Raw genomic sequence first — 26,379 nt, forward strand, 5'->3', positions numbered from 1 at the left:
CCATATTGGATCCATTCAGCCGCAGCCGCCCGGGCGGAGCGCGTCCCGCAGCCGGCTGGTCCCCGTCGCGGCCCGGGTGCTCGCCCCGGCTCGCCCGCCCGGTGCGGAGCTCGCCATGGCGGCCACTGACCTGGAACGCTTCTCGGTGAGGGCCCTGCTGGGCCGCGGCACGCGCTGGAGACGCGGGGCGCGGGGCGCGGGGCGCGGGGAGGGGGCCGCCCTGCAGCTGGCGGGGGGCGCCAGGCGGGCTGTCAGCTCTAAGCGGCCGGGCCTCGACGCCAGGCTGGCTTGGGGACACCCGAGCTGGCTCTTCGCTGCGCTAGCCTGGGGTCCCGGGGCGTCGGGTGGGGGCGCCTTCTTTGGGCGCGCGAGAGGTAGACCCCCTTCGCGGGAAGGAGCAAATAAATACCTGCCTGGTTCGGGCCAGGTGCTAGGACGGACTGTGGGGCCTCAGGAGCCGGAGCGGGGGTGGGGGTGGGACCCCGGATCCTCCGGACCCCCACATCTCCCTGGGTGTTTTTGCACTGCTGGGGAGAGTCCTAGCCGCGCAGGTGCTGTTGGATGGGCACAGCCTAGGAGGATGAAGCCCAAAAGGATCCGAGGGAGTCCTTCAGATGAGCCCCGAGTAGTTGCAGACTTGGATCCTGAAGACCTTGGGCCTGCTTTTTGCCTTTTTTAAACGCTCGTCTCCCATCCCCACTCCCCACCTAAGCGCCCAGACCCTGGGGGCGATTCCACGCAGGTCCCGCCTCAGTGATCCTGTCTGAGGCAGCCATTCCCCCGGGAACGAGCGATTCTAGATTCAGCCAAGTGGATGTTTGTTTGGGCCTCAGTCTGGGTTTGCCTTCTGCAGGGCTACCGGCTCGGGTGGTTCCTGCGGGGGGTCTCTGTGGGGCCGAGCCCACTAATAGCCAACTTCCTGAAGATGTTTATAATTCACCTGGGGGAGGGGAGCCCTTTGGGGATTGTGTCTGCCTGTCCCCTGGTGTCTAAGGCTGCATCTGGGTGTGTCTGGGAGGCCGGGCTGTGACAGTGAAGGGAGCTGTGTCCTCTTGCCAGCATGTGAGGCCCTGGTCGGGCGGGAAGGGGGGAGGGAGGGCCCGGGGCTGTTAGGGGGGAGGGGGGAAATGTTGAATATGTGACTGATAAGAAATTGGTTCTGGGGCTAAATTAAGGAGCTAGGACTTATGTAATTAATGCTATAAATACTATCATCTGAATTTATGTATGTAAATTTACCCTTTAATCTGAAAATACATTTGTTGGTCTACTTTGGAAATATGCACAACTGAATCAGGAGCTTTTGGTTTCATAATTTCTAGACTGAGGTGTTTTATTCCCATTGAGGAGGGGGCTCTGTGTCAGTCAAGTAAGTTTAAATACAGGAGGAGCTGAATTAGGTTTACCTCACACCTGCACTGTGAATTGGAGTTTATGTACCCAAAGAGGGCAGTCCCTGAATCCTAAGAGACCTGCTGATTAGCTGAGGCCAAGAGATCAGTGAATGTTTGCGCATCTATGCATGCGTGTCTGTGTACATTTTCTGCGCCCAGCTGACCATAAAGTTATGTCTGAGTCTTGTCTGTGGCCGGAGGTTGCTCTAACAGTTGGTCTTGCTGGTGGGAACGGTATGTAGAGTAACCAGAATCAGACTGCCCCATATGAATCTTAGACTACTACTTATTGGCCATGTGACCTTGAGCACGTTAGTTAACTCCTCAGTGTTCTTCTCTGTGTATTGGGATAAAAATAATACCTTCTTCCAAGGCTTATTGGAGGGATTCAATAGGAGAATCCACGTGAGGTACTGGAGCAGTGTCTGGCGTGGGGTAAGGATTCAATAAATGATGCAGGCAGGATACCTAGTGCCTGAGTGAATGTGGACACTGGCCCTCTGTGTAAGAAGGCAGTGCAAGAGGAGTTACACAGTATGCTCCCTGGGGCTCCCATCACTGCATGCCCAGAGATGGTCCTCAGACTCTGAGCTGAGAGGCCTGATGGCACTGCCAGGAGGTGGGGTGGCAAGGCCCTTATCCTCAGATTCCTGTGTTTGCATTTCTGTGAGGATCTGGGGTATTACTTCCTTGGTGGGGCAAGGCACAGAGAGGGGACTGACTCAGGTATGGTCATATGGCCTGAGCTCAGAGCCTTTGGTTACAGTGCCAGGTTAAGCTGGTTAGAGGAACGCCTTCCACAGCCTCCATGCTCTGAGCCATCTGCCTCCTTGGGAGGATTTGCATAGGGTTGAATTTGGGTGGAGACCTTGGATGGGGTTTGGCCTGGATTTAGAAGTCTGGACTCCATTCTTCTCTCCTGGCTTGTCATCCTGGGAAAGTCATTTCTTTTTCTATCTTGCTATAAAATGGGCCCAACCATACTAATATTCTTCAAAGAGTTTGTGGAAGGTTAATTGCGGTCTATGGCGTGTTTAGAGATATGGTTAGGTGTCTCTCCAGCCTCAGGGTTGACTTTGGTATTAAGCATTGGCCATGAGGCTATGATTTGATGGAGCTTTGGCAGGTCTACACTCCCTGCATGCCCCCCTCCACCCCGCCCCCCAGGCTTGCTTGGTGGTCAGGCAGCTGGCCTAAAAACTGTCCCACCCTGGAGCTTAGATGAGTATACAGAGTTGTACCTCGAGGTCAGTATGTGCTGGGTTCCTGTTCCCCACATAGCATGATGTAAATAGGCTTGGCAGCCTTTACATCTGGACTAGGCTCCGCTCAACCCTACATCAGTCGTGGGGTTCAGGTTGACATCTCCTGGATGTGCATGTCTGGGACAGCCCTCTGAGGAGTTCCTGGTGCTTTTTGTCTTCCTTGAGCAGCCAGACTCCTGTGCACTCTTGCTATCTTCTTCCACCCCCTACCAACTCCTTCGTGGGTCCCAGAGTTTCCTGCCCCCCAGGGCCATCGCCTGTGTTTCTTCTGTCTGAATCTCATGGGGCAGGGTTCAAACTCCAAGGTGAGGGAGGCTTTAGAGCCAGGAGAAAGTGCAGCTGTGAGGGGGAGAGGGAAGAAGCGTGCAGCATGGCAGTGTCACGCCTGGCATTCCTCCCAGCCAGTCACCACCACCACCACCCCCCCTCCCCGCCATCTCCGCTTTATCCCCAGCGCCATCTGTCACTTCCGTTGTCACCCCTGTAATCTTGACACTTCCCCAAGAAGCAGGCTATCCAGGGAGTGCCTATTCCCTCCCTAAAGCAAAAACTGGTGGTAGGAAGGGGTGTGTGGGAGGCAACTCTCTCGTGCAACAGGGCTCTGTCATGGAGTGGTATCTCCCTGTCCTGTAAAAATGGCCAGGAATGGTCTTCCGGAGGCTTTTTGAGAGAGAGAGAGACAAGAGCTGAGCAAGGACATCTGTGAAGCTGTCAGTGCCTGCTGGTGTTGAGAGGTCGTAAGTGAGCACCACCTGCCAGGCTGCAGCTCTGCCCCGCCTCCCTCATGGGCATCCTGCCTTGCTATGGCTGCCAGCTTTAGGGAGGTCTGCCTAGGATCTTGTTTGCAATGGGTCAGAGTGGGGAGGCACTGGTGATCCAAGGGAACACGTGATAAGGGACTGACTAGGGTAGGAAAAGAGAAGGTGGCAAGAGGGAGCCCAATTACAGTGCCGATAAGATGGGAGAACGTATGGAGGCCAGGACCCCAGGCCCGACTGGATGTCAGGGTGGGCTCTGGATGTTTTGTGCCCATCAGATTGTTGATGCCAGTAGCCTGCAGTTGGGTGAGGCTGCAGACGCCGGTCATTGGTAAGTTTAGGCCTGAGGAGCAACACTTGAGATGAGAAAGGGGGTGAAGACCTCTGAGTTTTGGGCTCTAAGATGGGTGAGGTGGAGGTATGTATTTGGGGCATTAACTACCATGAATGTTTCTGTGGCTTGGGTCCAGCTACCAGAAGAAAGCAGCTGCAGGATGACAGAGCAAAGGGCCTGAGGGCTGGCTGGCCTCTGTGTCTCCCCTGCAGCCTCTCCAGCCTTTCTGCCCCTGCACTGCCAGCACAGGTCTTGGGATCCCCAGGCACAGCCCCCAAGGCACAAGATTTCCCAGACAGCCAGATGTGGAACTGTGAAGGCAGGAGGGAAACGCATCTGGCTGGGGAGGGGCTATTTTCCAAGGGCAGCCTGCCATCACACTAGAGTCGGAATTCTTTGCTGGAACCATCTATATCCTCAGGACTTACATGAGGAACCATGGCTGGGAAGAGGTGGTGGTGGTGGAAGATAGGGCAAGGGGCATCTCGGTTGTATCTTTACTTTAATGGCCCTTTGTGGTCTTAGGGGAAATTAGATATTCTCCTCCTCAGGACATGTGGCTTCTAGGCAATTCTTGGTCCCTATCCTGGAAGCCACGTTAGAGGGGTAGAGCCAGGGGAGGAGGGAATAAGAACCTGTTTCAGATTGCTGGTGCCAGCTACTCTTTGGGGGGCCTCATGGGCTTGGGCCATCTGGGGCACAGGATTCCAGAGAGGCTTTGGGTATGAATCCAGGTCCACATCCCAGACCTGGCTGTGGGGCCAGTGTGTGAATCTGATACTTTGCCCGGGGCTGGGCTGAATGAGGCAAGCAGCAGAATTACAGTACTGCAGCCCTGAGCCTTCACTGGCCCATGCTGGTGCCCCTGCATTTTTCCACCCCTTCCCAGCGCCGGCATCCATCCTGGGACTGGAGAGGGGGAGGGTCACCTTCATTGCCCGCCTCCCCCCATCCTAGCGTAGAGTCTCATTCACTGTGGAACACACTCTGTTTCCTTGAGTGATGTCCAGACCTGCTGCAAAGCAGTGGGGACTGTCGCCGGAGTGCCTAAGCCAAGTGGGAAAGTATGAACACACGGGTTTCCAGTGTCTTCTGAGGCCCAGAGCATCTTTCTCATCTGCTCCATGGTGGAAAGGACTGCTCCTTCTCAGACAGCACCACAAAGCCCAAGAAAGTGTTGTGTCCTAGGCATGGGGTGAGCTGCTTGGACCTAGAGACTGGTAACTGTGCATGGCTTCTTAAAAACCTTATTTTGACAGAAGTGTGAAACAAACTATCCTATATTGCTAAATGGCAGTCCTGGTTTTCTGTGTGCATGAAAAGGGAGGAAAGTGCCTAGTGGTAAGACAGGGGAGCAGAGAGAATAGATATAGGGGAAGGGGCGTGGCCTTAGGCTCCTGGGGGTAGTTTTGCTCCTTAAGTCCCTTCACTTCCCAGGAGGGAGGAGGGGATGGTGGCCTTCTCCTGGGACCTAGCTGCCATGGTGCCATCGTGGTTACCACACTGGTATACCATGCAGGTTGAGTCCTGCTCGTGTCTTCTCCCCAGGGTGTTTGTTGCGGTGTTAGGAGAGAGACAATTTTTTTTTTTTTTTAAGATTTTTATTTATTTATTTGTTATAGAGAGAGAAGCAAGAGCAAGCACAGGCAGACAGAGTGGCAGGCAGAGGCAGAGGGAGAAGCAGGCTCCCTGCCAAGCAAGGAGCCCATTGTGGGACTCGATCCCAGGACGCTGGGATCATGACCTGAGCCAAAGGCAGCCGCTTAACCAACTGAGCCACCCAGGCGTCCCAGGAGAGAGACACTTTTGTGTCTCTCTCACAGGTTCTTTCTTGATTATGGATAGGTGAATCCTGCCTCTGTCCTTCCCTCCTGGCCCAGGAGAGCAACATTCTCCTCCGCTCCCTCCCGCACACATCCCTTTGGTTATTTCCCGTAACCTTTGACCTGGGCTTTGAGACTTGTTGTAGATTCCTGGGATGTGAGCCTAAGCCTTTCCTGGGAAAATTCCTAGGATTCCTCTCAGACTCAAGGACAGTTACGCTATGACCATGGGTTCTGGCCAGCGGCCTCTGCTCTGGCTATTTAAGGCCCAGGCTGCTTAGAGTAGCTAGAGCTGGGGGTAGGGTGGTTTGTGCTAGGAACATGGGTGGAGAAGGCTCCCAGTGGGGCAATGACTCCAGGGTCCAGTGCTCAGCATTAATAGAACTTCCCTGGGCTGGGCCTCTTCTAAGGAGTGGGCTTCCTATTTGCCTGGCAGGTGTTCATACCAATGGGTTCTAGGCCTGGGAGCATGGTGGAGAAGAGTTGTCTGAAGACCAAGGCCCTGGAGAACTCTTTGGAAGGCCTAGGGTGGGGAGTTCTCTTTGTCCAGGATTCAGGAGCCAAACACCTGTACATTTGGGTACCATTTCTCCTTCTATCCCAATGACCAACGTAGTTTGGGACATTTGACCTATTTACCCACACCTTCTTTGGCTCTGTTGGTTCAGACATTCAGTAGATTTCTAATTTCTTCAGGATAAAATCATGTTTTTGTGTGGCTGAGCTATCAGGCATGGTTTCTCCCCCAAACCCACCTCTCGTCTTGGTGAAAGGAGTAGCTCCTTTTGACTGGCAATCAGGGCTGGTCCAAAAGCTCAGACAGAGCATTTCCTGGTCAGGAAAATGACGTCCTAGTTGTCCACTGGGCTGCATAACAGAATGCCATTCTCTACTTTGTTCTGGACGGCCAGGCATGGAGGACAGCGGGCCTGAGCAGTTGTTATTTTTGTTGTTGACTTTGATGTGCCAAAGAAATGATGACACAGAAGCTTGGGGCCTGGCTCAGGAGCCAAAAGCTTGTTAGTGATTAGAAGGGGATAATGGCTCTGTGGAGTTGGCCATTGTGTGTGCAGAGCTCAGAGCTGCCAACTCTCTGTTCTGGAGCTTTGAAAACAGTTAGACCCCCTGAGCCAGCACCCCAGGGACCAGAAGCTGGGCCTGCTCCTCAGCAGGGTCTGAGCTGAGCTGTCTAGCTGAAGTCTTCTCCTGTAGAGCTCTGTCCTGCTGGACTCTGAGTCCCAAGAGAGGAGACATGTGTGTGCTGTCCTTCTAGCTCACTCTCCTACCAGACACAGTGTTGAGGATTGTCAGGACACGGACCGGGTACAACTGGGTACAAACCCGGGTTGTGTTGGGCCCCATGGCATTCTCAATTTGTATTGGTGGCCAACCTTTAAAAATGAGGGCATGGCATGTAAAAAATCTAGATTTGTGGATTCTTTTGATAAGTTCTTGGATTCAGCAGCATTGGGCCCTCATTCCCACATTTGGCTGGAGTTGCAGCACCACAGTGGTTGTGGACTGAGCACAGCCTCTGCAGTTCCCCGGTGTTCCCACTTTTCCCTAGGTGACCCCACACTCAGCCAGGTCAGCAGGTCTTACAGCCAGCAGGCTGGGGAGTGATGTGGCTGGAAGCGGGGCCTTTGCTGTCATCCTGTCTCTGTTCAGATCCTGGCTTCACCCTCCTGAGCAGTATGGTCGTGGGCAAGTTACTGAATCTCTGGGAGCCTCAGTTGTCTCATCTGTTTGATGGAGGTGAGATGGTGGGCCTACTTCACAGGGCTGATGCATGGACAAAATGACACTTAGCCGTATGTGGTAAGCTTGTGATAGCAGTCAGCTAGTGTTGTCCTTGTTAGGACTCTGCTTTTTCCTCTTCACCCGTTGACATTACCTGCCTAGACTCTCTAGCCCTTTGAATTTAAACTGTGTTCTACTGAGCCGATGAGGTCTGGGATCCGGTGTCCTCATTTTTTCCTTGGCAGCCATCCCAGTGCCTGGCACACGCAGCAGCTGGGCCCCGTGCGCGTGTGCCGAGTGACTGAATGACAGGGTATGGAGCCTTGGGAGAACGGGGGAGGCAGTGTGGCCAGGGGTTTGGGGCCAGGGCTTGGCTACTCTCAATTCCTGGCTCTGCCTGATTTGTTCTCTAAGCACCCATGCACCTCATTTTCCTTACCTGTAAAATGGGGATAGTAATGGTGTCTGCCGCACAGGGTGGGAGGGACTATGTGGGAGCCTGTAAGCCACTTGGCTTAGTTCACACAGAGTGGACCAGGAGGTGTTGGGTCATCATTTGACATCGCTTTCTATCTATCTTTCTTTTTTTTTTTATTAAAGATTTTTATTTATTTATTTGACAGACAGAGATCACAAGTAGGCAGAGAGGCAGGCAGAGAGAGTAGGGGGAAGCAGGCTCCCCGCTGAGCGGAGAGCCCGATGCGGGCTTGATCTCAGGACCCTGGGATCATGACCTGAGCCGAAGGCAGAGGCTTTAACCCACTGAGCCACCCAGGTGCCCCACATCTCTTCCTTTCTTTGGCTGTAAACACTGAGATGTTTTACTTTTGCACACTCTTTCCTTCCTGTCCTTACTTTTCCTTGCTTTCTCTGTTCCTCGGCGAGTATCACTCTGGAAACCCTAGCAGTCAGGATGTTCTCATTTGCGAGTATGGGATAAGTCCACTCAGCCAGCTGAGGCAGTAAAGGGCAGGTGTGGCCAGGGGTCCAGGGAAAAGCCCGGAAGTGGGGTGGAAACTGGCTTTCTCTCTTCTGTGGTTTTCCTGGCACCGCCATCCTGATGCTGGCTCCCCTCATGGTTGCAAGGGGGTCACGCAGGTTTAGTCTGGGTCACTTGCCTATTTCTGAGCCAGTCATGGGATCGTGCTGATTGGCTAAGCACAGTGGCTCTTAGGTGGCTATTAGGACCCACCCTTAGAGGGGGAGCTGAGGTCTTACCTGCTCATTGCAGAGCTTTCCACAGGGTCGGCAGGCACCTGTCGGGAGATCTGAAGTTTCTTTCAGAGTTGTGTTAGCTGAGACATGCTGGTGTTGCTTTGGGGGCTGCTGCCTCCTTCGAGGCTGGGTCAGCAGAGACACCCCGTTCAGGCACCTTGGAGTGAGTGGTGCGCCTTGGATCCCATGTTGTTGATGCCAAATATAAGATCAGAGAGGTTGGCATGAGTGAGAGTCACAGCACAAGAGCTAGGAAGTCAGATCAGTCTCCCAAGACCAGAGAACACCAGTCTGTCCTCCTCAGGATCAGTGGCCCTTCTTCTGTGTTTGTGCATGTGCGTGTGCACGCATGCCCTCGAGATCGACACTCCCGTGGGCCCTGAGGCTCCCGAGCAGAGGCGTTGACTGACCCCGGTCTGTGGTCCCTGGAGTGATGGAGTGCAGCCTGGGCAACAGTCTGGTGACAAGCACCTCCTCGGACTCCACACACTTCTCCAGAGAGAGCTGGGAGTTGTGAGGGCGAAGGCAGCCGGGGCTAGCCGAGCAAGGATAGGTGGGCTTATGTGAGACCCTCCTTGTGTTGCTTTTAGCCTTAGGAGCCTGGACCTGTGAGAGAGTGGGGAAACTCAGAAATGGGATGGCTTCTGTTCCCGTGTAGGCCCTCTGTGGCGCAGTGCGCGCGCGCGGTTTCCAGATGCCGCAGGCTGGGTGGGTTTTGGCGGCAGGCTACAGGATGTTGGATTGCATCCTGATTGTGTCACCCTTGGAAGAAGAGGATGAATAAACACAGAGCCTTCTCTGCAAGCACAGCACGCCTGAAATTTTGGAGATTTTCAATCTCGCCTGAAAAGAAAAACACTCTAGACTAACCGTTCTGTCCTCCATTTGATCCTGAAGCTGCGATGAGCAGGTGGAACCGGGACTGCACAATGCAGCTCTGTGTGAGGTGCGCAGATGCCCCTTATGCAGCTGAAGGCAGCGTTCAGTGGCTTATAAATGGCGGTGTTGTGCGGCATGTTGGGCATGCTGGTGGGAGGGTGTGAAGAGCAGAGAGCCTGGCCTCCTCCAGCCTGCAGCCAGCCTCGAGGAACTTATGGAAGAGTTGGAAAACCAGGATGCATAAAGAAAGGACAACGCATAGTGGAAGGAAACAAGGTCATAGCCAAGGGAGGGGTGTGGGATGTAAGTATGGGCTTGGTTGAAGCAGGTGACGGGGAAAGGGAGAAAGAACTGTGGAGCTCAGAGAAAGGGGCGGGTTGGATGAATGAATTCAGAGTTAAACTGGCTGAGTCTGTGAGGAAGGCCTCAGACTGTGAAGGTCCTCGAATGCCATGCTGGGGGCTTTGGACCTGACCCAGGACATCCTATGCTCTCTTTATTGTTTCTGATGTCGGCGCCAGTGAGAGGAAGCTGCCTTTGGGGCCTCTCTGTTCGGTTATGTTTGCAGTCCTGTGGGGAGCCTAAGCTTGAGTGGGGAGGTGGTAACGTGATCCCCGGGGGATGGAGGAGATGGAGAAAGGAAGGGTCAGCTGTAAGAACAGAGGCTCTGTGGAGAGAGGGTTATCAGAGAACAGGTGTTGGGGTAACCCTGACTTGTTGGAAGAGATTGTACAAGTGCCCAGAGGGTGCACGTGGAGTCTAGGCTGCCAGTACACACACCTGGCTGTCAGCAGTGAAAGGCTGCAGGGACTGAGCCAGGATGTGGGGGAGGGGAGAGGGATGGACATCATCAGTCAAGGAGGGCTGGTTGAGTGTTTGTGCCAGAGGGCTTTGGTTGGGAGGAGAGAATGGCCAGAGGGGTTCAGGCTGAGGCAACAGGCTGTGGCTACTTAGAAATCAGGGCAGATTCAGGAGCTGAGCAGATCCCTCTGTTGGAGGGCAGGCAGCCAGGGTCCACTGTCTGGTGTCCACATCAGCATGAGAGCTGCCACCATCCTGCTGATCAGTAGCTCCCCGGGCTGCCTTTATTTGGGCCCGTTTCCTCCCCTCTGGAGCTGTGGGATGGAACTCGCACCCTTTGCCTTTCCTGGCCGTGGTCTTTCTACTGGGCAGCCAGGCCTGAGGGGGTCAGAAATAGAGCAGATGTGTTTCTGCCCAACATGGAGCCGTCTGAGGCCTGCCCTCACGAGGGCTAACGCTGGAAAGGCTGAGCCTGGGAACCTTCCCTTGGAGTACAGCATTCTATCGCCATTCCCAGGGAAGTGGAGAAGTCATCTGCACAAATTGGAATCTGACTTTGACCCTCTGCTTCGGGTCCTGGTGGTTTCTTTTTATAGTGCTGTGGGCCAGCTCCAGTAGCCCCAGCTCACTCGGGACCCGCTGTCTATCTCTCTCCTGAGGCTGTGCCTCCATATTCTCATTCAGAATCCTCTGTCTAAACTACCAGGGCTGGAGTGTGGGTGGGAGGGTGGCATGAGCCAGAGCCTGGGAGTCCCTAGAGAGCACCACTGAGGCAGGAGGGGTGAGGCCTCAGTCACAGTGCCTCAGAGCCTAACCCTGAGACCCCGAGGATGTAAGGGAGCACTGGCACTGTTAACAGGGACCATTTCTGCACTTGTTGCTTGGGTGGGTGGGGAGCAAGGGGTGCACGTAGAGAACTGTGAGCCCGGCCCATTGGTTGGGGGAGGGGGCCCTCTGACAGAGAACTAGTGTGAAGGGATCAGGCCAGGCCTGTCTCTGCCTGAGTCCTGCTTTTAGTCAGAGTGTCTGAGGTCTGGGAGAGAGCTGCGGGAACATACACGCTCTCTAGTCTTGGCCTCTTGAAATCTTTATTTAAGATCTGGGGACTGGGGGTGCCTGGGTGGCTCAGTGGGTTGGGCCTCTGCCTTCGGCTCGGATCATGATCCCGGGGTCCTGGGATCGAGCCCCACATCAGGCTCTCTGCTCATCAGGGAGCCTGCTTCCTCCTCTCTCTCTGCTTGCCTCTTGGCCTGCTCGTGATCTCTGTCTGTCAAATAAATAAATAAAAATTAAAAAAAAAAAAAGAAAGATCTGGGGACTGTCTGGGGCCTCCTTTTGGGCAGGAGGACAGGATAACCCTCAGGGGTTGCAACTAGGGTAGATGGTTCCTTGCGCCCTCTGTGCTAGAAGACACCCCAGGCCCAGGCATCGCTTGCCAGCCCAGGCAGAGAGGAGGCGGGCGTGAAAGCCCTTTCCTGGGGTGGAATTCGGCATCCTGAGGGGCACTGGGCTTCCTCTCTGGAAGCTCCTTCTGGAGTTGGAGCTCTGGTGAGCTAACACAGTGTACTGAGATTTGCTGAGAATTCAGATGTGGGGGTGTCACTGGGGTTTGGCCTCTCCCCACGTGGCCCCTGTTCCCCAGTGGGCTCACTGCCTTGCTCCGTTTCTCTGTTGGCAGAATGCAGAGCCAGAGCCTCGGAGCCTCTCCCTTGGGGGCCACGTGGGCTTCGACAGCCTCCCGGACCAGCTGGTCAGCAAGTCGGTCACACAGGGCTTCAGCTTTAACATCCTTTGTGTGGGTATGTGTCATGGTCTGGCCGGGGATGGCCTCAGATGGTGGGGGGGACAGGAGCCATCCAGGAGATGGGACGCTGCTGCCCTGTCCACCTGTGGAGCTACCACGGACCTCCCAGACAGACTCTCTGGGGTCAGGGTGAGGCTTTGACTGGTGTCTTTGCCAGGGTGAAGGACAGGACTTGGGGGCCTGACTCACTTGAAGAGTGAATAAAATTAGACATGTGAATGTGCTTTGTAAACTCAGACTGTTTATCACAGCGGTGTAGATTTGTGTTTGTGTTAAAAACATTTGCTGTCGTTCCTACTGTGTGTCAAGGACACTGAGGTAAATGAGACTCCCCTTCTATTACACTATAATGCGGTAAGAGCTCCAGCGCGCATCTGAACAAACAGAGCCCTGAATGGGGAGGCTCCGGGAGGTTCCTTGAGCCTCAAGACCTCGGGCTCCCAGTGGGCACAAAGAGCTCTGCCAGATCCTCCACAGGTGCCTAAGCCCTGGCATCTTCTGGGCTGTTGGTGTGCCTCAGGGAGCAGCCTGTCCTGAGCCGGATAAAGCTAGATGGATCAGGAGGCCCCTGGTGGCTTCACACCCCAGCCCTGCTAGGCCCATGACCAGCCCGGGCCCAGGAAGGATGATGTGCAGAGCAGGTGACTGGGCCCACTGAGGCCAGCAGAGCTACTGTACAGTGGCTCTCACAGCTACCCTCATAGCCATAGCTTATGACTGAGTCAGCCTTCTGGCCCTTGCTTCCACACGTTATATTTGAGGTCACCTAGAAGGGACAACAGTTCCTAGAGGTGGGGACAGTGAGGCGTGGATTTAGAGGCCTGCCCCCTTCTCTTGTGTGTAGGCTGAGGATGCCTGAGCCCCACCATCCTAGCCAACAGCCAGGGGTAGCCCCAGCTCCAGCCTTTGACACCCCCTGTCCTCCACTCCTTGCTCCCCAGGGGAGACTGGCATCGGCAAGTCCACACTGATGAACACGCTCTTCAACACGACCTTCGAGACTGAGGAAGCCAGTCATCATGAGGAGTGTGTGCGCCTGCGGCCTCAGACCTATGACCTCCAAGAGAGCAATGTGCACCTCAAGCTGACTATTGTGGACGCTGTGGGCTTCGGGGATCAGATCAATAAGGATGAGAGGCAAGAGGCGGGAAAGGCAGCCCCGCCTAGGCTTTCCCCCTCCCCCCCGTCCCCCCCACTCCCCGCCATGGCAGTCTTGGTTCTAACACTCTGCCCCAGAGCTTTTCATTCCAAGCTGCCCCCATGTAAATCAGCCAGCCTCACAGCTCATGGGGGCCGGAGGAAGGCCTCACTGGGAATACCTGAGGTCCTGAGGACCCCTTTGGAGGTTAGGAGACAGGGTTGGCCAGCTGTCCCCAGACAGGGACCCTCAGGCAGAAGCCACTTGTCCTCACAGAGGGAAGGCTGGTGGGCAGCCTCTCACCCTGCAGCTCAGAGCCTGCCTCCTGGGTGATGGAGCTGTCTCTAGTTACAGGCCCATAGTTGACTACATCGATGCGCAGTTTGAAAACTACCTACAGGAGGAGCTGAAGATCCGCCGCTCCCTCTTCGACTACCATGACACGAGGATCCATGTCTGCCTCTACTTCATCACACCCACAGGGCACTCCCTCAAGTCCCTGGATCTGGTGACCATGAAGAAGCTAGACAGCAAGGTATGCACCTTCCCACCCCAGACTTATTCCCTGGGCTTCCTGGTCCTCCCCGGAGTTGGGGGCTATGGTGTGACTGCCCACTGTGTCCCTGTCAGGGGCTCTGGTGCTTAGGGGCCTACAGATAGGCCCATGGGTTGGTTGTCTTTCTATCTTCTCTTACATTTGTCCCTTCTGCTCCAGTGGGCTCCCCTCACTTGGCTCTTTCTCTAGAGCTCTGTCTCCTGGGCCTGAGCCCCTTCCTCTTAGCTGAATTGATTTTTATTCTCAGGTCAAAGCCGAGTTTGCCCAAAGGACTGATTTTGGGGTTGAATGGTGGTTTGGGGGAACCACCATAAAAAGGACCATAGGTGATTGTTACCACTCATTAGAAAGCCCCCAGTGGCTGGGTTCAGGCTGGGACTACCCATGGGAGCAGCTCCATCATCTCTCTGGCCTCCTGCCCTTCTGCCCAGGGATGGGGCCTGGGCAGGGCTGTCCACAGTCAGGGAGAACTAACCTGCTGCCCCTCTCCACTGATCCTGACAGGTGAACATTATTCCCATCATTGCCAAGGCTGACACCATTTCCAAGAGTGAGCTCCACAAGTTCAAGATCAAGATCATGGGCGAGCTGGTCAGCAATGGGGTTCAGATCTACCAGTTTCCCACTGATGACGAGGCTGTTGCCGAGATTAACGCAGTCATGAATGTGAGCATTGGGCACTGGCTTCAGGGCCAGAGGGCTTGGAGCCAGCACAGATCTGTGACACACAGCCCCAGAGGCTCTAGTTTCCCAGGATTCCAGCCTTAGCTTCTCCAGGAAAGACGGTTGGGCACCCGGGACCCAGCAGACCCTATGTCCTGTGGCCAGGAGATGGGAGGAATTGGGTATTGGGCTGGTGCTGAGCCTTCCCCGAGTTTAAGTTTCACAAGATAAGGATTCTGGGCAGGAGTAGAAACCTGGAGGAATAAAGCAGGCCAGATGCCAGGGCTTGGAAGCTTGGAAGAAAGCCAGATTTTCAGGTCCTGTGAGGGAGCCTCTGTTGGTCCCCGGGGAGCCCAAGGGCTGAAAGGACCCCTCGAACATGAGAAGGGGGGTGCAGGTTCAGCCTACTCCCCTATTTGGAGGCTCTAGGATACTTCTCCAAAAGAGAGCCAGGAAGTGAGCCCTGGCCAGGCCTTGTTCAGGTCTGGCCACCCCTCCCTGGGGCCCAGGACAGGGTCTGTCCACTAGTTTGTCAGCCCAGTGCTGAGCCATCCTTGGGCTCCTTTCCAGGCACACTTGCCCTTTGCTGTGGTGGGCAGCACCGAGGAGGTGAAGGTGGGGAACAAGCTGGTCCGAGCACGGCAGTACCCTTGGGGTGTGGTGCAGGGTAAGTGTGGTGGGGAGAGCACATCTGCCTTCGGGGGCCCAGATGTAGTGTCCTGTCCTTCCTGCCCGCAGCCTGTGTCCCATGTCCTCCCTAGGACCGTCTCTTGCCCGTCCTGCCTCCGGAGTTTGCCTGTAGCACTTCGACCACTGTCCTGTGTCCTTTCCTCCCGGTGGCTGTCTGCATGCCCACCTGATGGCCCACATGCCATGTGCTTTCAGTGGAGAATGAGAACCACTGCGATTTTGTGAAGCTGCGGGAGATGCTGATCAGAGTGAACATGGAGGACCTCCGAGAGCAGACCCACAGTCGGCACTATGAGCTCTACCGGCGCTGCAAGCTGGAGGAGATGGGTTTCCAGGACAGCGATGGCGACAGCCAGCCCTTCAGGTGACAGCCTGCTCCAAGAGGGAGCCTGTCTCCACAGCCATGCTGGCATCTATGCCTGGGGTCTTGTGAGCCAGGGAGCCAGCATATGGGGCCCCAGCATTGCCATCACCCCCTGCCCCATGCCCATGCGATCCCCCTTCTCTGGCTCTGCCCCACCCCAGCCTGCTGCTGTCCCACCCTTGGCCTTCTTTCTTCGGGTTTCTGCAGCCTGCAAGAGACCTACGAGGCCAAGCGCAAGGAGTTCCTGAGTGAGCTGCAGAGGAAGGAGGAAGAGATGAGGCAGATGTTTGTCAACAAAGTGAAGGAGACGGAGCTGGAGCTGAAGGAGAAAGAGAGGGAGGTGTGTGCGGGCTCGGGTTTGTGGTGAGGCCAGGTGAGGGAGGGCGGGGACTGGCAGGGTCCCCATGAAGCCCAAGCTCCCCCACTTCTGCTCCCAGCTCCACGAGAAGTTTGAGCACCTCAAGCGGGTCCACCAGGAGGAGAAGCGCAAGGTGGAGGAAAAGCGACGGGAACTGGAGGAGGAGACCAACGCCTTCAACCGCAGGAAGGCTGCGGTGGAGGCCCTACAGTCCCAGGCCTTGCATGCCACCTCCCAGCAGCCTCTGAGGAAGGACAAGGACAAGAAGAAGTAGGTGGTGGGCCCCCTGTCCACACGGGCTCTTTTTCCTTCTGGGTGCCCACTTCATCCTACTCTTGGTGCCTTTGGTTGACTTTGGTTCTCGCCCATGCTCGCCTGTTCACTGCTTAGCTCTCCTTCCCCTCTGCGTTCCCACCTCATTCTTGCCTACCTTCCTTTCCTTCTCACTGGTGAGCTAGAGATCTCAGGATACCAGGTATCTATGTGCTCTCTGTCTTGCACAAGGGACCCCTTGCTAACCCCCCACCTCTCCCCTTCTCTCTCTCTCTTTCTCTTCTCTCTCTCTCTCTCTTTCTCCCTCTCTTTCCCCTTCTGCAGCCCCTTCAGAGCTGGGCTGGTGAAGACTGAGCCAAACAGGCAGGGTGTGGCCCCTGAGAGGGAGTAGAGGTCTCAGGGAAGGTCTTTCCGGCCTGGAGAGGGGCAGGGCCTGGGAATGTCAGCATTTCCAGGTTCCAGAAGCTCCTGTGGTTTCTGCTTGGGCAGCTGTGGTGCATCCCCCCTCCATCTCTGAGACAGTGGATATGGGACCCGTGTGGGCTGGTAGGTGCTGATGGAGGGCAGCAGACACTTGAGTCCCAGCAGCCCTGACCCCTTGGGCAGGATGCTCACTGCCTGGTGGAAGGAAGGACAGCAGCTCCCTGAGGGGCTCTGGGGATCCTGCACCATAGATGGGCTGCCCTTCAAGTTAGATTTGGTGAGAAAAGGACTGGGGAGGGCAAGGAGGCTTTTCCCAGCCTCCAGGAGTGCAGTCAAGTTCTTGGCCAGGTGGGGGCAACTCTGAGTCATTTTTCCTTGGCTTTTTTTGGAGGCTCTTTTCCACGCTCTTTGCTAGAGTTTAGATGCCCTGGCTCCTGGGGATCTCCCTCCTCTACCCCACTTCATTCAGCATCCCGCACCGCATCATACTGTGGAATCTCGTCCATCCCTGTTTCCCCATGTCCCTGGCCTGTGTCAGGTACCCTCTGTCTTGTCAACTGAGGAACGAAGCAAGTGATTCCATTTTTATCATCCTTGGGCTCCTTGGACCCCCATTTCTTCTTGGAATGTTTGGGAACATGTGTGTCCAGGCCCTCCTTTCCTTGCCCTGTGGTTAAGGCCGTGCAGCGCATAGGAAGCTGTTGGCTCTGCGGTGCTGCCTTGTGGCCTTGGCATTCTCCCCACCTCTAAAACTGTACTCCCCCTCCCCAGCATGCACCCACACCCACAGGATCTGTCTTACTGTCACTCCAACCCCATTACAGGCACAGACTCAGGCATGTATCTACCAACACACACATCCCCTAGGACACACAAGCACAGAGGCATAGACACATCTAAGGAAAAGAAACTTCTGACCTCCCTGGGGGAGGCCAGGGGGAACAAAGCCAGACATTTGGGAATTGAATGCTAGTTCTTATGCCTAAGGCCTGTCCTCTGCTTTGGGATAGACCCTCCTCCTTTCTATAGTCTCCCTCATCTTGCTCATTGGTACCCTCCCCACCCTATCTGCAGATACTCCTGCCAGAGATGATCCCCTGCCTGTCCCCAGGGAGGACACTAGCCCACATTCCCCTCTGCTGTGTGAATTTGCTCCCTGCTTTGCATTTGTTTCCAGCCCCGGCCCAATGTCCAGCCCTTGGCTTGTTGTGGCTGGGGACTGTGAATTGGAATCCATGTGGGTTTTAAAGGAGTGGCTCAGAAATCTGGTTTCTCCTAGAAAGGGGTGTGTTGGTCTGTGTCCCAGGTGTTGGCACCTAACAAGACTTTGTCCTGCTCCCTGCCTCCAGGGCCCAGGCCATCTGGTTTCAGAAAAGGCAGGTAGAGTCCGCTAGGAAATAAGTTATGGAAAACCCCCTCAGAATGGAAGACAAGGACCTGTGGCCAGGTCAGGGCCAGGGGGAGGAGTGCAGGCTGGCTGCACGGGGCATCAGCAGAGCCCTCAGGGTGAGCATCCATCCCCATGTCAGGTCTGGGAGACAGGTGTTCTCTGCTTGCTGGACATGCCAGAAAGTTTCAGTCAGTTTGGCCCCTGGGAGAGACCCTGTACTCCCATGCTGGCCTTGCAGGGGCCAGGAGTAGTCTAGGTAAGATGGCTAGGAGCGCTCCTTCCTCCTGTCCTTGTCAGGGAAAGGGGGTCGGTGCAAAGTGCATTGGAGGTGGTGGGGAGGGGGTTGTTCTTCATGGCCATTTAGTTGAATTGCTTTGATGGGTTATGTGTGGTCTTCAAATTTTAATCCGTTTTTGCAAAATTACTTCCCAATCAGATCTTGACCCTCAGCCTGGGATGCCACAAACTGAAGCGAATTCTCTGCTTTGCTCGTCACAAATGCCAAATTGACTGCCCTTTCCCAGCGTCCAACTTGCTGTCATTTGTTTCTGTTTGATTTGGTCGTCTGCGTAGCTTTTAATGTGTCTGTTTTTGTTTTGTTTGTTTTATTTTTATTTTTCAGTTAACGCACGCACAGACTTACATGTCAAGAGCGGACTTTAGACTTTCATGTGTTAAGTTGCTTGAGTTACACCTTGTGACCCTTCTTCTCCCATAACATGGTGTGAGGACGGACTGGGAGCTGGTACAGACTCCAGTGTTTACAGCCTTGCTTTGTCCCTTGCCCCTACCTGCTGGCTGCCCTGGGCCTGGCAGGCCACCCCTCTCTATGCAAACACGTCAAAGCCATGAATGCTGGAATCCAAAACTGACAAGGTTTATTTTTTTCAGAGCCAGTGGCTGGTCTTCCATTTACAGTGTCACTATTCCTTGACGGAGCAGTTCAGTGCCACTCTCGCGAAGGCCCGAGCCGGCGATGCTTGGCCTAATTGTTCCGCGTCAAGATGGCAGCTCACGCGGCGCCCTAGGTGTGGCCGTGTGGCCTGGTATACGTGCTGCGAAATTCACCCGATTCCCCTTCATTTTAATTTTTCTAACCTAGAGCTTCATTTCAATAATAACTTTTAGGATACTTCTAAATTTTTATTTTGGCACAAGTATAAAGACAGATAATACCCTCTCCCATTATTTTCATAAGTAACCCAGATTCCCTGATTTTTAAGAACTAAAAATATCTCTAAACCTTTCTTATGTATACAGCATCCCTATAATATTTAGGGAGAGGTGGGCAATAAACGTCCTGTAATGACAGTGTTTGGAATTTCTTTATGGCTGAAAGTGGATCATGAACAAGACCACGTCCAATGTTTTTAACGCGAATGTAAATGGAACAGCAGCCCAAAGCCGTTGTCTGTGTGCTCCAGAGGTGCTACCTGGAAACAGGGACCAACTCCACGTGTGTGTTAAGTGTTTGACTCCAGCTAAGGCACGCCCCCCCACACACCCCTGACCAATCCTGAATGTTCCCAATGCAGAGGACTCAGCTGGGAAAAGGTTTTTAATCTCAAGGTCATTGTTTTCTGTTTTCCTGGCTGAGTCACAAGGAAAGAGATGAAGGTGTCTGATGTGTGTGGACAATTTCAGAAAATGCTACCAGCAAGGGAGCTTTCCCCTCTCCACTGCATTCTTCAGGGGATCATTTTAAGAAAGTACTAGCAACATTGATTCTACTCTGTTCCTGTTGGTTTGTGAGCCAGTGGGAGCGTCAGGGCTGAGAATGTGATATGATGAAATAGGAGATGAAAAATGAGTAGCTCAAAGATCTCATTCATTGTTAATGGGCCACTGTGCTGGGCACAGGCTCCCTGGAGTAACTCACATCCCTACCCTCAAGGGGCTCACAGTCGAGAATACTCCCTAGTCGGAAGCCTTGGGAAGTTGTGCTAATTTATTGTTGGATTGGTTGGTTGTTTTCCCTTGTCCTCCATCCTCCTTCCTGTCACTGTTTCCCCCTTTCTGCCTTGGCCCTCTTTATTGATTTCCAGGACCAAGTCCTGGCTTCATGCTGTGCTTCTGAGATGGGGCTCCATTCAGAGTGGGGAGGAGGGGTGAGCTGTGTGTGTCCATAGAGGCCCTGCAGGAAAAAGGAAGCCCTTTCCTCCTCACCAGGAGCAGAGCACGTTTATGGATGCCTGGAGTGAAACTCCCAAGTGTCCTGCCATGACTAGGGGTGGATCCAGATTTTGAGGGGCTTCACTGTGGCCATTCAAAAGGCAAATTGGCCTGTACCTAAGGCTCATGTGGGCCGCAAGTCACTTGGCTTTAGGGGGATTGTATGTCTGAGAGGTCTTCAGTTGGGTTGAAGTGTGACCTTTAAGATAGCCTCCGTCAGCTAACACATTTCTGAAGATGAGGCTCAGTGACCCAGCGGATTCACTGGGTATATAAGAAATGGAGACTCCTGGTTTGTGGGGCAATCTGGGGATGCTGAGTGGACCTTTCTGCCACCCATCTACCACAGCCTGTGGGCTGCACCCCAGGCACACTGGAATGCCAGGATTGTGGCTGGTTACCAGCCTGCGGGGAGACCTGTCACTGTTAAATATTCTGGGGTCTGAGATGCTCCCACAGGTCCCATTGGCTTTAGGGAGCCTGACTGCCCTTCTCTCTCTTTGCTGCTTGTGTTTGGAACTTTATCATCTTTAGCTGAGACCAAATTAGTCCTGGGAGCACAAGGTGAGCTTAAAACGTGCTGTCATTTAACAAGCTCCCTGGCCCGGGATGTGAGCCCTGCCTGTGGGATCTGATGTGCCACTCCTTTTGAGAATCCTCTTTTAGCATTATTGGGGCTGTCAGCAGGCTTACACTGGCATTTACCATCATGTCTTTCATAAGCCAAGTTGATTTGGGGGTAGAATCATGTAATTTATTGTCCAGACTGAGACTTTGCAGAGTAAAAGGAGGTCCTGTTAATAATTATGCCAGATCGACAGGTGTAAGCTGGAATGGCCTAAGACACACCAGGCTGCACCGTGCCCCTGGTGATGGGTAACCTGAGCCTAGGTGGTTTGTAACTGTGCAGACTGACTGCATATATGTTTCTGTGTGTCTGTGTGTGGGTGCTCATTAAGTGGGGCTCCTATTGCTGGGTAAGAGGCCCCAGAGAGGTGTGGCTTGCTCCTTTGTTATGTTAACAAGCTTTTCTAAAACTGCTTCACTTGTTAATTCATTTATTCCTTCATACATTGACTGTTTTTGTTCTTTTCCATTCACTTTGTACTCTTTTTTTTTTCCCATTAAATTTTGCATTTATTTTGAGTTTTTGTGGTGTCTTTTTTGGGCAATAGCTTTTCTGATTTAACACATTTCCTAGCCTATTAATCTGCTACAACTCTGGTAAAATACAGCTTGTCTTTTCTGTGAACTTTGTGGGGTTGATTAGCTTCTATAGGAGCTATGTTTTAATAGAGACTCCTGCTCTGGGCATCTGTGAAAGGCTCTGGAAGGGGTATGGGATGGAGGAAAAAGTTAGGGAGGAGAAGACACAGCCTGTGGTCCAGGCATCTTCAATGGGCAACTGGGTGTTGGACCAGGAGAGTGCACACACTGCCTTTTCAGAGTTTATATCCTTGTGCAGTAAGCTTGACGAAGGACAACTAACATTTGAATTCTTGTGATATATCAGCCATTGCTCTAAGTTGCATTATGTGCATTGATTCTTTTCATCCTCATAATAATCCTATGATGAAGTATTGTTTTCCCCATTTCATAGGTAAGGCACAGAGAGGTAAAGTAACTACTCAAGGTCATACAGCTAGTAACTAAAGGAATTGGGATTTGAATGTTGGTAGTCTATATCCTTAATTCTGGAGCTATAGCTTCTCCGTGGCAACCCAGTGGGAAGACAGAAGAACAGTGAAAATGTAGCCAAAATTCAAGTGTGCAGTTTGGCAGGGTGGGTTGGTGGACTTGAGTCAGTTTTGTCAAGGTGGGATGCCCTTTCTGGGTGACTATTTGGTTGAGGAAGGGCAGACTGGTGGCTGAGGGAAGTGATGACATCTTGTGGATCCACTTGTTGAGGAGCTTTCTTTGTTGGGCACTAGATTCATCTCAGGGAGGACCAAAATGAGGAGAGGGAGACTAAGAGCAGGGAGCTGACAACCTAGCAGGGAGACTTGTGTGCAGACATTGCTAATGAAAGTCCCACTCAACTCGGCCTGCAGGGAGGCAGGTAGCAGGGAAGTAAAGTGTTTACCGAGCTTTGAAGGATAGCTCGGTTTTCCTGGAGAAACCAGGAAACCAGCGGGGAGAAAGGCCTTGTTGGTGGAGGGAACAGCACTGCACAGCTCACCCATCTGGGAGAAGTAGTATTTGGACAAGAATTTAAAAGGCGCATGCTGCTCACCTACCCTGCTCCCAGCCCATCTGCCCGAGTCTCCACACAGCTCCATTTTCTGCATCCACAGCCCCTCACCAGCCCCTGCCCTTCTGGAGATGGGGACAAGAGCGAGACAAATTGTGTGCGTATTTCTCCCACCACAATGATCCCCAATCTCTGATCTGAGGTGGGAAAGGAGTTCCTGAGGGAAAAAAGGGGAAAAGGCTGAGGGGAAAAAAAGGGAAAAGGCTGGGACCTGGATTCCCAAGCATGCTTGAACAGTGTAACAACTTTTCTTAAACTCACAAGTGCACTTTACTTCCTGGAAGAGGAATATGGCTTCCTGGGAGGTGGAGCTGTAGCGCTTATCCCAGTTCAGGGCTCACAGGTTGGCCTTCTCTTTTTTCTCATTTGTTCTGATTGAGAGATTAGCCCTGAGGACCCAGTTTACACCCAGAGCTATCCGATTAAGAGACTCTGCAGTTCCTCCAAGTCAGAGACAGCCCGAGGTGGGGCGAGCCCGCAGGGTGAACCTGTATTTCCCCAGCTGGTGCCAATCCCAGTGCAAGGAAGGACGTGGAGGCGGTCGTGGCCCCAGTGGGAGTTGCCCTGAGCAGCCTGTTGCCCCCCAGCATCCCCCCCCCCCCCCAATCACTGCCAGACTGTACCTGGTTGTTGCCAGGACCCAGGAGATGATGTTCCAGGTATACTGGACTCTTAAGTCCACATCCATGGTTAACAGATCCACTGAAAATAAGATTCTGACGAGGTTGAAAGGAATTCAAGTTTATTTTTACAAAAGCTCCAACAAACAAATCTGTGTGGAGAAAAGGTAGAGATTCGCACAGACACTAGTACAGTTTATCTGGTCTCTGGCCACTCTGCACCTACAAGCAGTCCCCGTGGCTTAGCGCATTTACAAAAAACTGCTCAGGGTGGAAAGACTTCACAAATGACTAAATACGTGGTTCAGTCACTCCTATCCTCCACGCTACTGACAGGGCTCCAGCTGGCAGAGATGGCTGCCTAGGGAACGGCTCTGTGGTGTCACTGTGTCAGACAGCAGTGAGCCTCTCCCTCTCAACCATGCTGGGAAGCTCCTCCCAACAGCACCAGGCCTGAGCAGACACAGCCTCAGAAGCTGCTCATCTGAACCCAAAGCTCTCCGAGCTATGTTCCCCCTTTGGGGGGCGGTGGCTGAGATCATTCTTTCACACAAAATTCCTCTAATTAAGCTAATAGACTACTTTCAGAGTAACAAAGGAAAAAACACATTTTAAGCTTGCTCACATTACTGTACATTAAACAAAGCATCCTTTATGATCTAGTTTTTGTAAGAGAATATACCTAAGTCAGGGCCAAGTCAGGGGAAATGCACCTGGAGAGATGGTCCCATTTTTGCAATGATGGGCAGGGTCACTGGGACTTGAACTGCTAGGTTTGTGCTTGCTACAAACCTGGGGAGCTGGAAGGACCTGGCCAGCTCTGGTGGGTAGAGCAGCAAGAACTGGTCAGTCAGAACCAGCCCCACTCTTCAGACCTAAGCAAGGCCCACCACTTTCTTGACTCCAGTTCCCCGAGGGACCCATACTAGCCCTTGCTGCAGAAGGAAAACCAAGTGGCACTATGATTCTTCATTCCTAAAACCAAGCAGTGGCTTGGTTTTTTAGACTACCCTTCCCACCAGTGACCGTGACCTGCTTTTTTTCTCTTTATTGCCTTCTAAAGACTCAGGAACTTTTTCTCAGTTACTTTCAGTGCCTTCTTCTGGCCTTGTCACACGATCCATAAAGCCTAGAAGTCAGAAGAGTCCCAGCAAGAAGGGGTTGCCATTAGGCTCTAAAGGATACTAGGGGGTAGAGGCACAGAGGCTGGCAAGTAGAAAAGAAAGTGTCTGAGCTGGAGGAGGACTACACACTTCCCAGATACTGCTTTACCAGTCCTTTGCAGGGGCTCAATTGCTCAGTACTGACTTGTAATTAAAATAGAGTTTTCATCTTTGAAACAGAACCATTTTACATTCTAAAGTCAAATTTTGAGTGCTAAAATATTAGCATAGAGCAATTTCAGGAAGGTCTAACCACTCGACTTAAGGGCATTAACCCCACCATCTCAGGGACATCCACCTCCACCTTAGTAAAGTTGTCGTTAGTCTAACTGTACATTCCATCTTACCCTGTCCATCCTCAGGGATTCTAACCCTTCCATGCCTGCCTCATGGAACCCCCATACCTGGTTCCATATAGTCCTATAAAGGGTGGGGGTTTGAAATTTAACCTCTCCCATATTAAGCTCAGGGTGGCCTCCTGAGCTGTGCATGTCCCCCTGACCTCACCCCATCCCCTTAACCTCAAGGGCTGCCACTGAGACAAAGCTCTTCTTACTGTCAGAGAAACCTACCATCTGGTCCAGTAAAGGAAATCTATCCCATACTCATCCAGAGGGCATACCAAGTGTGCAAAGCCTAGGCCTTAGGGATACTCTTCACAGAGTCACTGCGGCCAGAGCATCTTCTGGAGCCCACAGGGGCCAAGAAGGGTGATGCTACCATTTTGGGGGCAGAGTGCATCAGCTACATGGGCAAAGTGGAGAGCCTGGTCTGGGACAAAGTTGATGTCTACCTGTGCTTTCTTTAGCAGATCAGATATAGGAGTACACCAGTCGGGCATGAGCCTCTCCAGCTCTAAGGTGATGATGACCAAGGCGAGTGTGGAACCCTTGAACTGCAGCAGCTGGTGGCCCGCCATACAGTGCTGCAGCTGCCTGGTCAGGGACGCGACGTGGAGGGAAGGATTCCTCTGAGGCAGCGGCTCCACCACGTGGGGCCAGCCCACGACTTCCAGGGTGTGGAACTAGAGACCGTGGTTTTTAATGTTAGAACATAAAACCCCTGACCTTTCACAGATAAATGACCAAAAGTGCAAACAATGTCAATTTCCATCAGGGAACATCAAATGTTGCCCCACACTTTTCATTCCCATCCAGGGCCCCCCAAGGGACTTGAGGCTTAATGCTCATTTTGTGACCAAGCTCAGCTTCACCCTTGGGGAGAAAAGACAATCTGCTTCGTTACATGGTCATTATGAGTTTCAAGTACTTAGATGACAATGTTTCCATTCTGAAAAACAGAAGCATACTATTCAAGATTAAGATAGCAGGAAAGTTACTTGTATCTGTTTGACATGAGAAGAAACTGCAACTTGGCAACCTTGGCCAGTTTTCATAATGAAACAGCTCTTAGTGATTTAATCTTCATGCTTCATAACAGACCAAACCCCATGACATTTCCACATCGCATAATTTTGCCTTACTAACAGAATCATATCCTTAAGGATGACCATCATTCCCGAACTAAAAAAATACCAACTAATATGACATTTTTTAAGTGCCAGATCAATATGGTCTAAAGCCTCAATAAGGATTGTGTGTAGGTGAATAAAGACAGCTAAGTGAATGTGTGTAAAGTGTAGCAAAAGCAGACAGATTTTTATGTACAGTATTCATAGAATGGAAAGCTCAATATTTTTGCAGTGTGTATTTAAAAGAGAAACTCACCACAATAGTGCCGTCTAAAAATCTTTATAAAGTTAATTTAATGTCTTCTACAAGTGGGAGTCTGGTGGAACTGTGTTGGATTTAAGATACATTTTCACTCTTGCATATGTCGTGAGCCTTGTGGGTCACCTCCCCGTGGTGCATGCGCAAGGGCGTGTGCCCGCCTCTGCTTGGCCGTCCTATGTTGTGAACAGCTGTTCCAAAGGTACAGATGAGTCTAGGCTGGACTTGGCCAACATCTGGTACTCACTGTGGTCAAGAAGTCCAGTGGCGTCGCAATACAGAGGTCCCAGTGCAGTTTGTCCAAGATAGCCAGCTCCGTCCTCAGCAGCTCATTCGGGGTACAGCCAGAGCCCTAGTGCTTTAAAGAAGTCTTTTCCATGTGGAAGTCACTGTAAAAAGAAAATAAAGAGGCCAAAGCCCTGTATCATGTCATGGTAACTTGTTTTCTTCTCTGTGGGAGCTGGGCCCTAGTGGACCCTAGTGGAGTTGTCTTCTGGTGACCTGCCACAGAAAATGCCACAGGAAAACCAAGTCAGATCTTGGCCCTGTGTCCCCAGGTGGTTATGACAACAGGC

At 52.8% G+C, this 26,379-nt stretch overlaps 1 protein-coding gene and 1 long non-coding RNA gene across 7 annotated transcripts in view; one reads left to right on the forward strand and one right to left on the reverse strand.

Annotated features, from left to right (window-relative positions):
- Window positions 1-26,226, forward strand: SEPTIN8 (septin 8). 6 transcript variants are annotated; one of them, XM_032336756.1, is made up of 10 exons: window positions 1-145; window positions 11,888-12,008; window positions 12,955-13,150; window positions 13,500-13,686; window positions 14,212-14,373; window positions 14,941-15,037; window positions 15,256-15,424; window positions 15,632-15,764; window positions 15,862-16,052; window positions 24,886-26,226. In XM_032336756.1, exons 1-10 carry the CDS (start codon window positions 116-118, stop codon window positions 25,046-25,048), a joined length of 1,449 nt encoding a protein of 482 aa, XP_032192647.1. In that variant the 5' UTR covers window positions 1-115; the 3' UTR covers window positions 25,049-26,226. The 6 variants fall into 6 exon arrangements, with proteins under 6 accessions (XP_032192647.1, XP_032192648.1, XP_032192653.1 ...); XM_032336757.1 differs by having other exon boundaries at window positions 13,506-13,686; window positions 24,883-26,226; XM_032336762.1 differs by lacking the exon at window positions 24,886-26,226 and adding an exon at window positions 18,491-21,060.
- LOC116586593 overlaps window positions 26,106-26,379 on the reverse strand; it is a 3,218-nt gene continuing 2,944 nt past the window's right edge. The window contains exon 3 of the long non-coding RNA XR_004284077.1: window positions 26,106-26,193. This is a non-coding gene — a long non-coding RNA (uncharacterized LOC116586593). The remainder of the gene's footprint in view (window positions 26,194-26,379) is intronic.

Source organism: Mustela erminea, chromosome 3, assembly GCF_009829155.1.
Source record: "Mustela erminea isolate mMusErm1 chromosome 3, mMusErm1.Pri, whole genome shotgun sequence".
NCBI lineage: Eukaryota > Metazoa > Chordata > Mammalia > Carnivora > Mustelidae > Mustela > Mustela erminea.

What these genes read in the sequence shown, in the direction of transcription:
- SEPTIN8 (XM_032336756.1), top strand. Translation starts at nt 116, where the DNA reads ATGGCGGCCACTGACCTGGAACGCTTCTCG. An exon ending in TGAAGAAGCTAGACAGCAAG is followed by an intron (nt 13,687 to 14,211) that starts GTATGCACCTTC and finishes TGATCCTGACAG; the next exon opens with GTGAACATTATTCCCATCAT. An exon ending in CCCTTGGGGTGTGGTGCAGG is followed by an intron (nt 15,038 to 15,255) that starts GTAAGTGTGGTG and finishes ATGTGCTTTCAG; the next exon opens with TGGAGAATGAGAACCACTGC.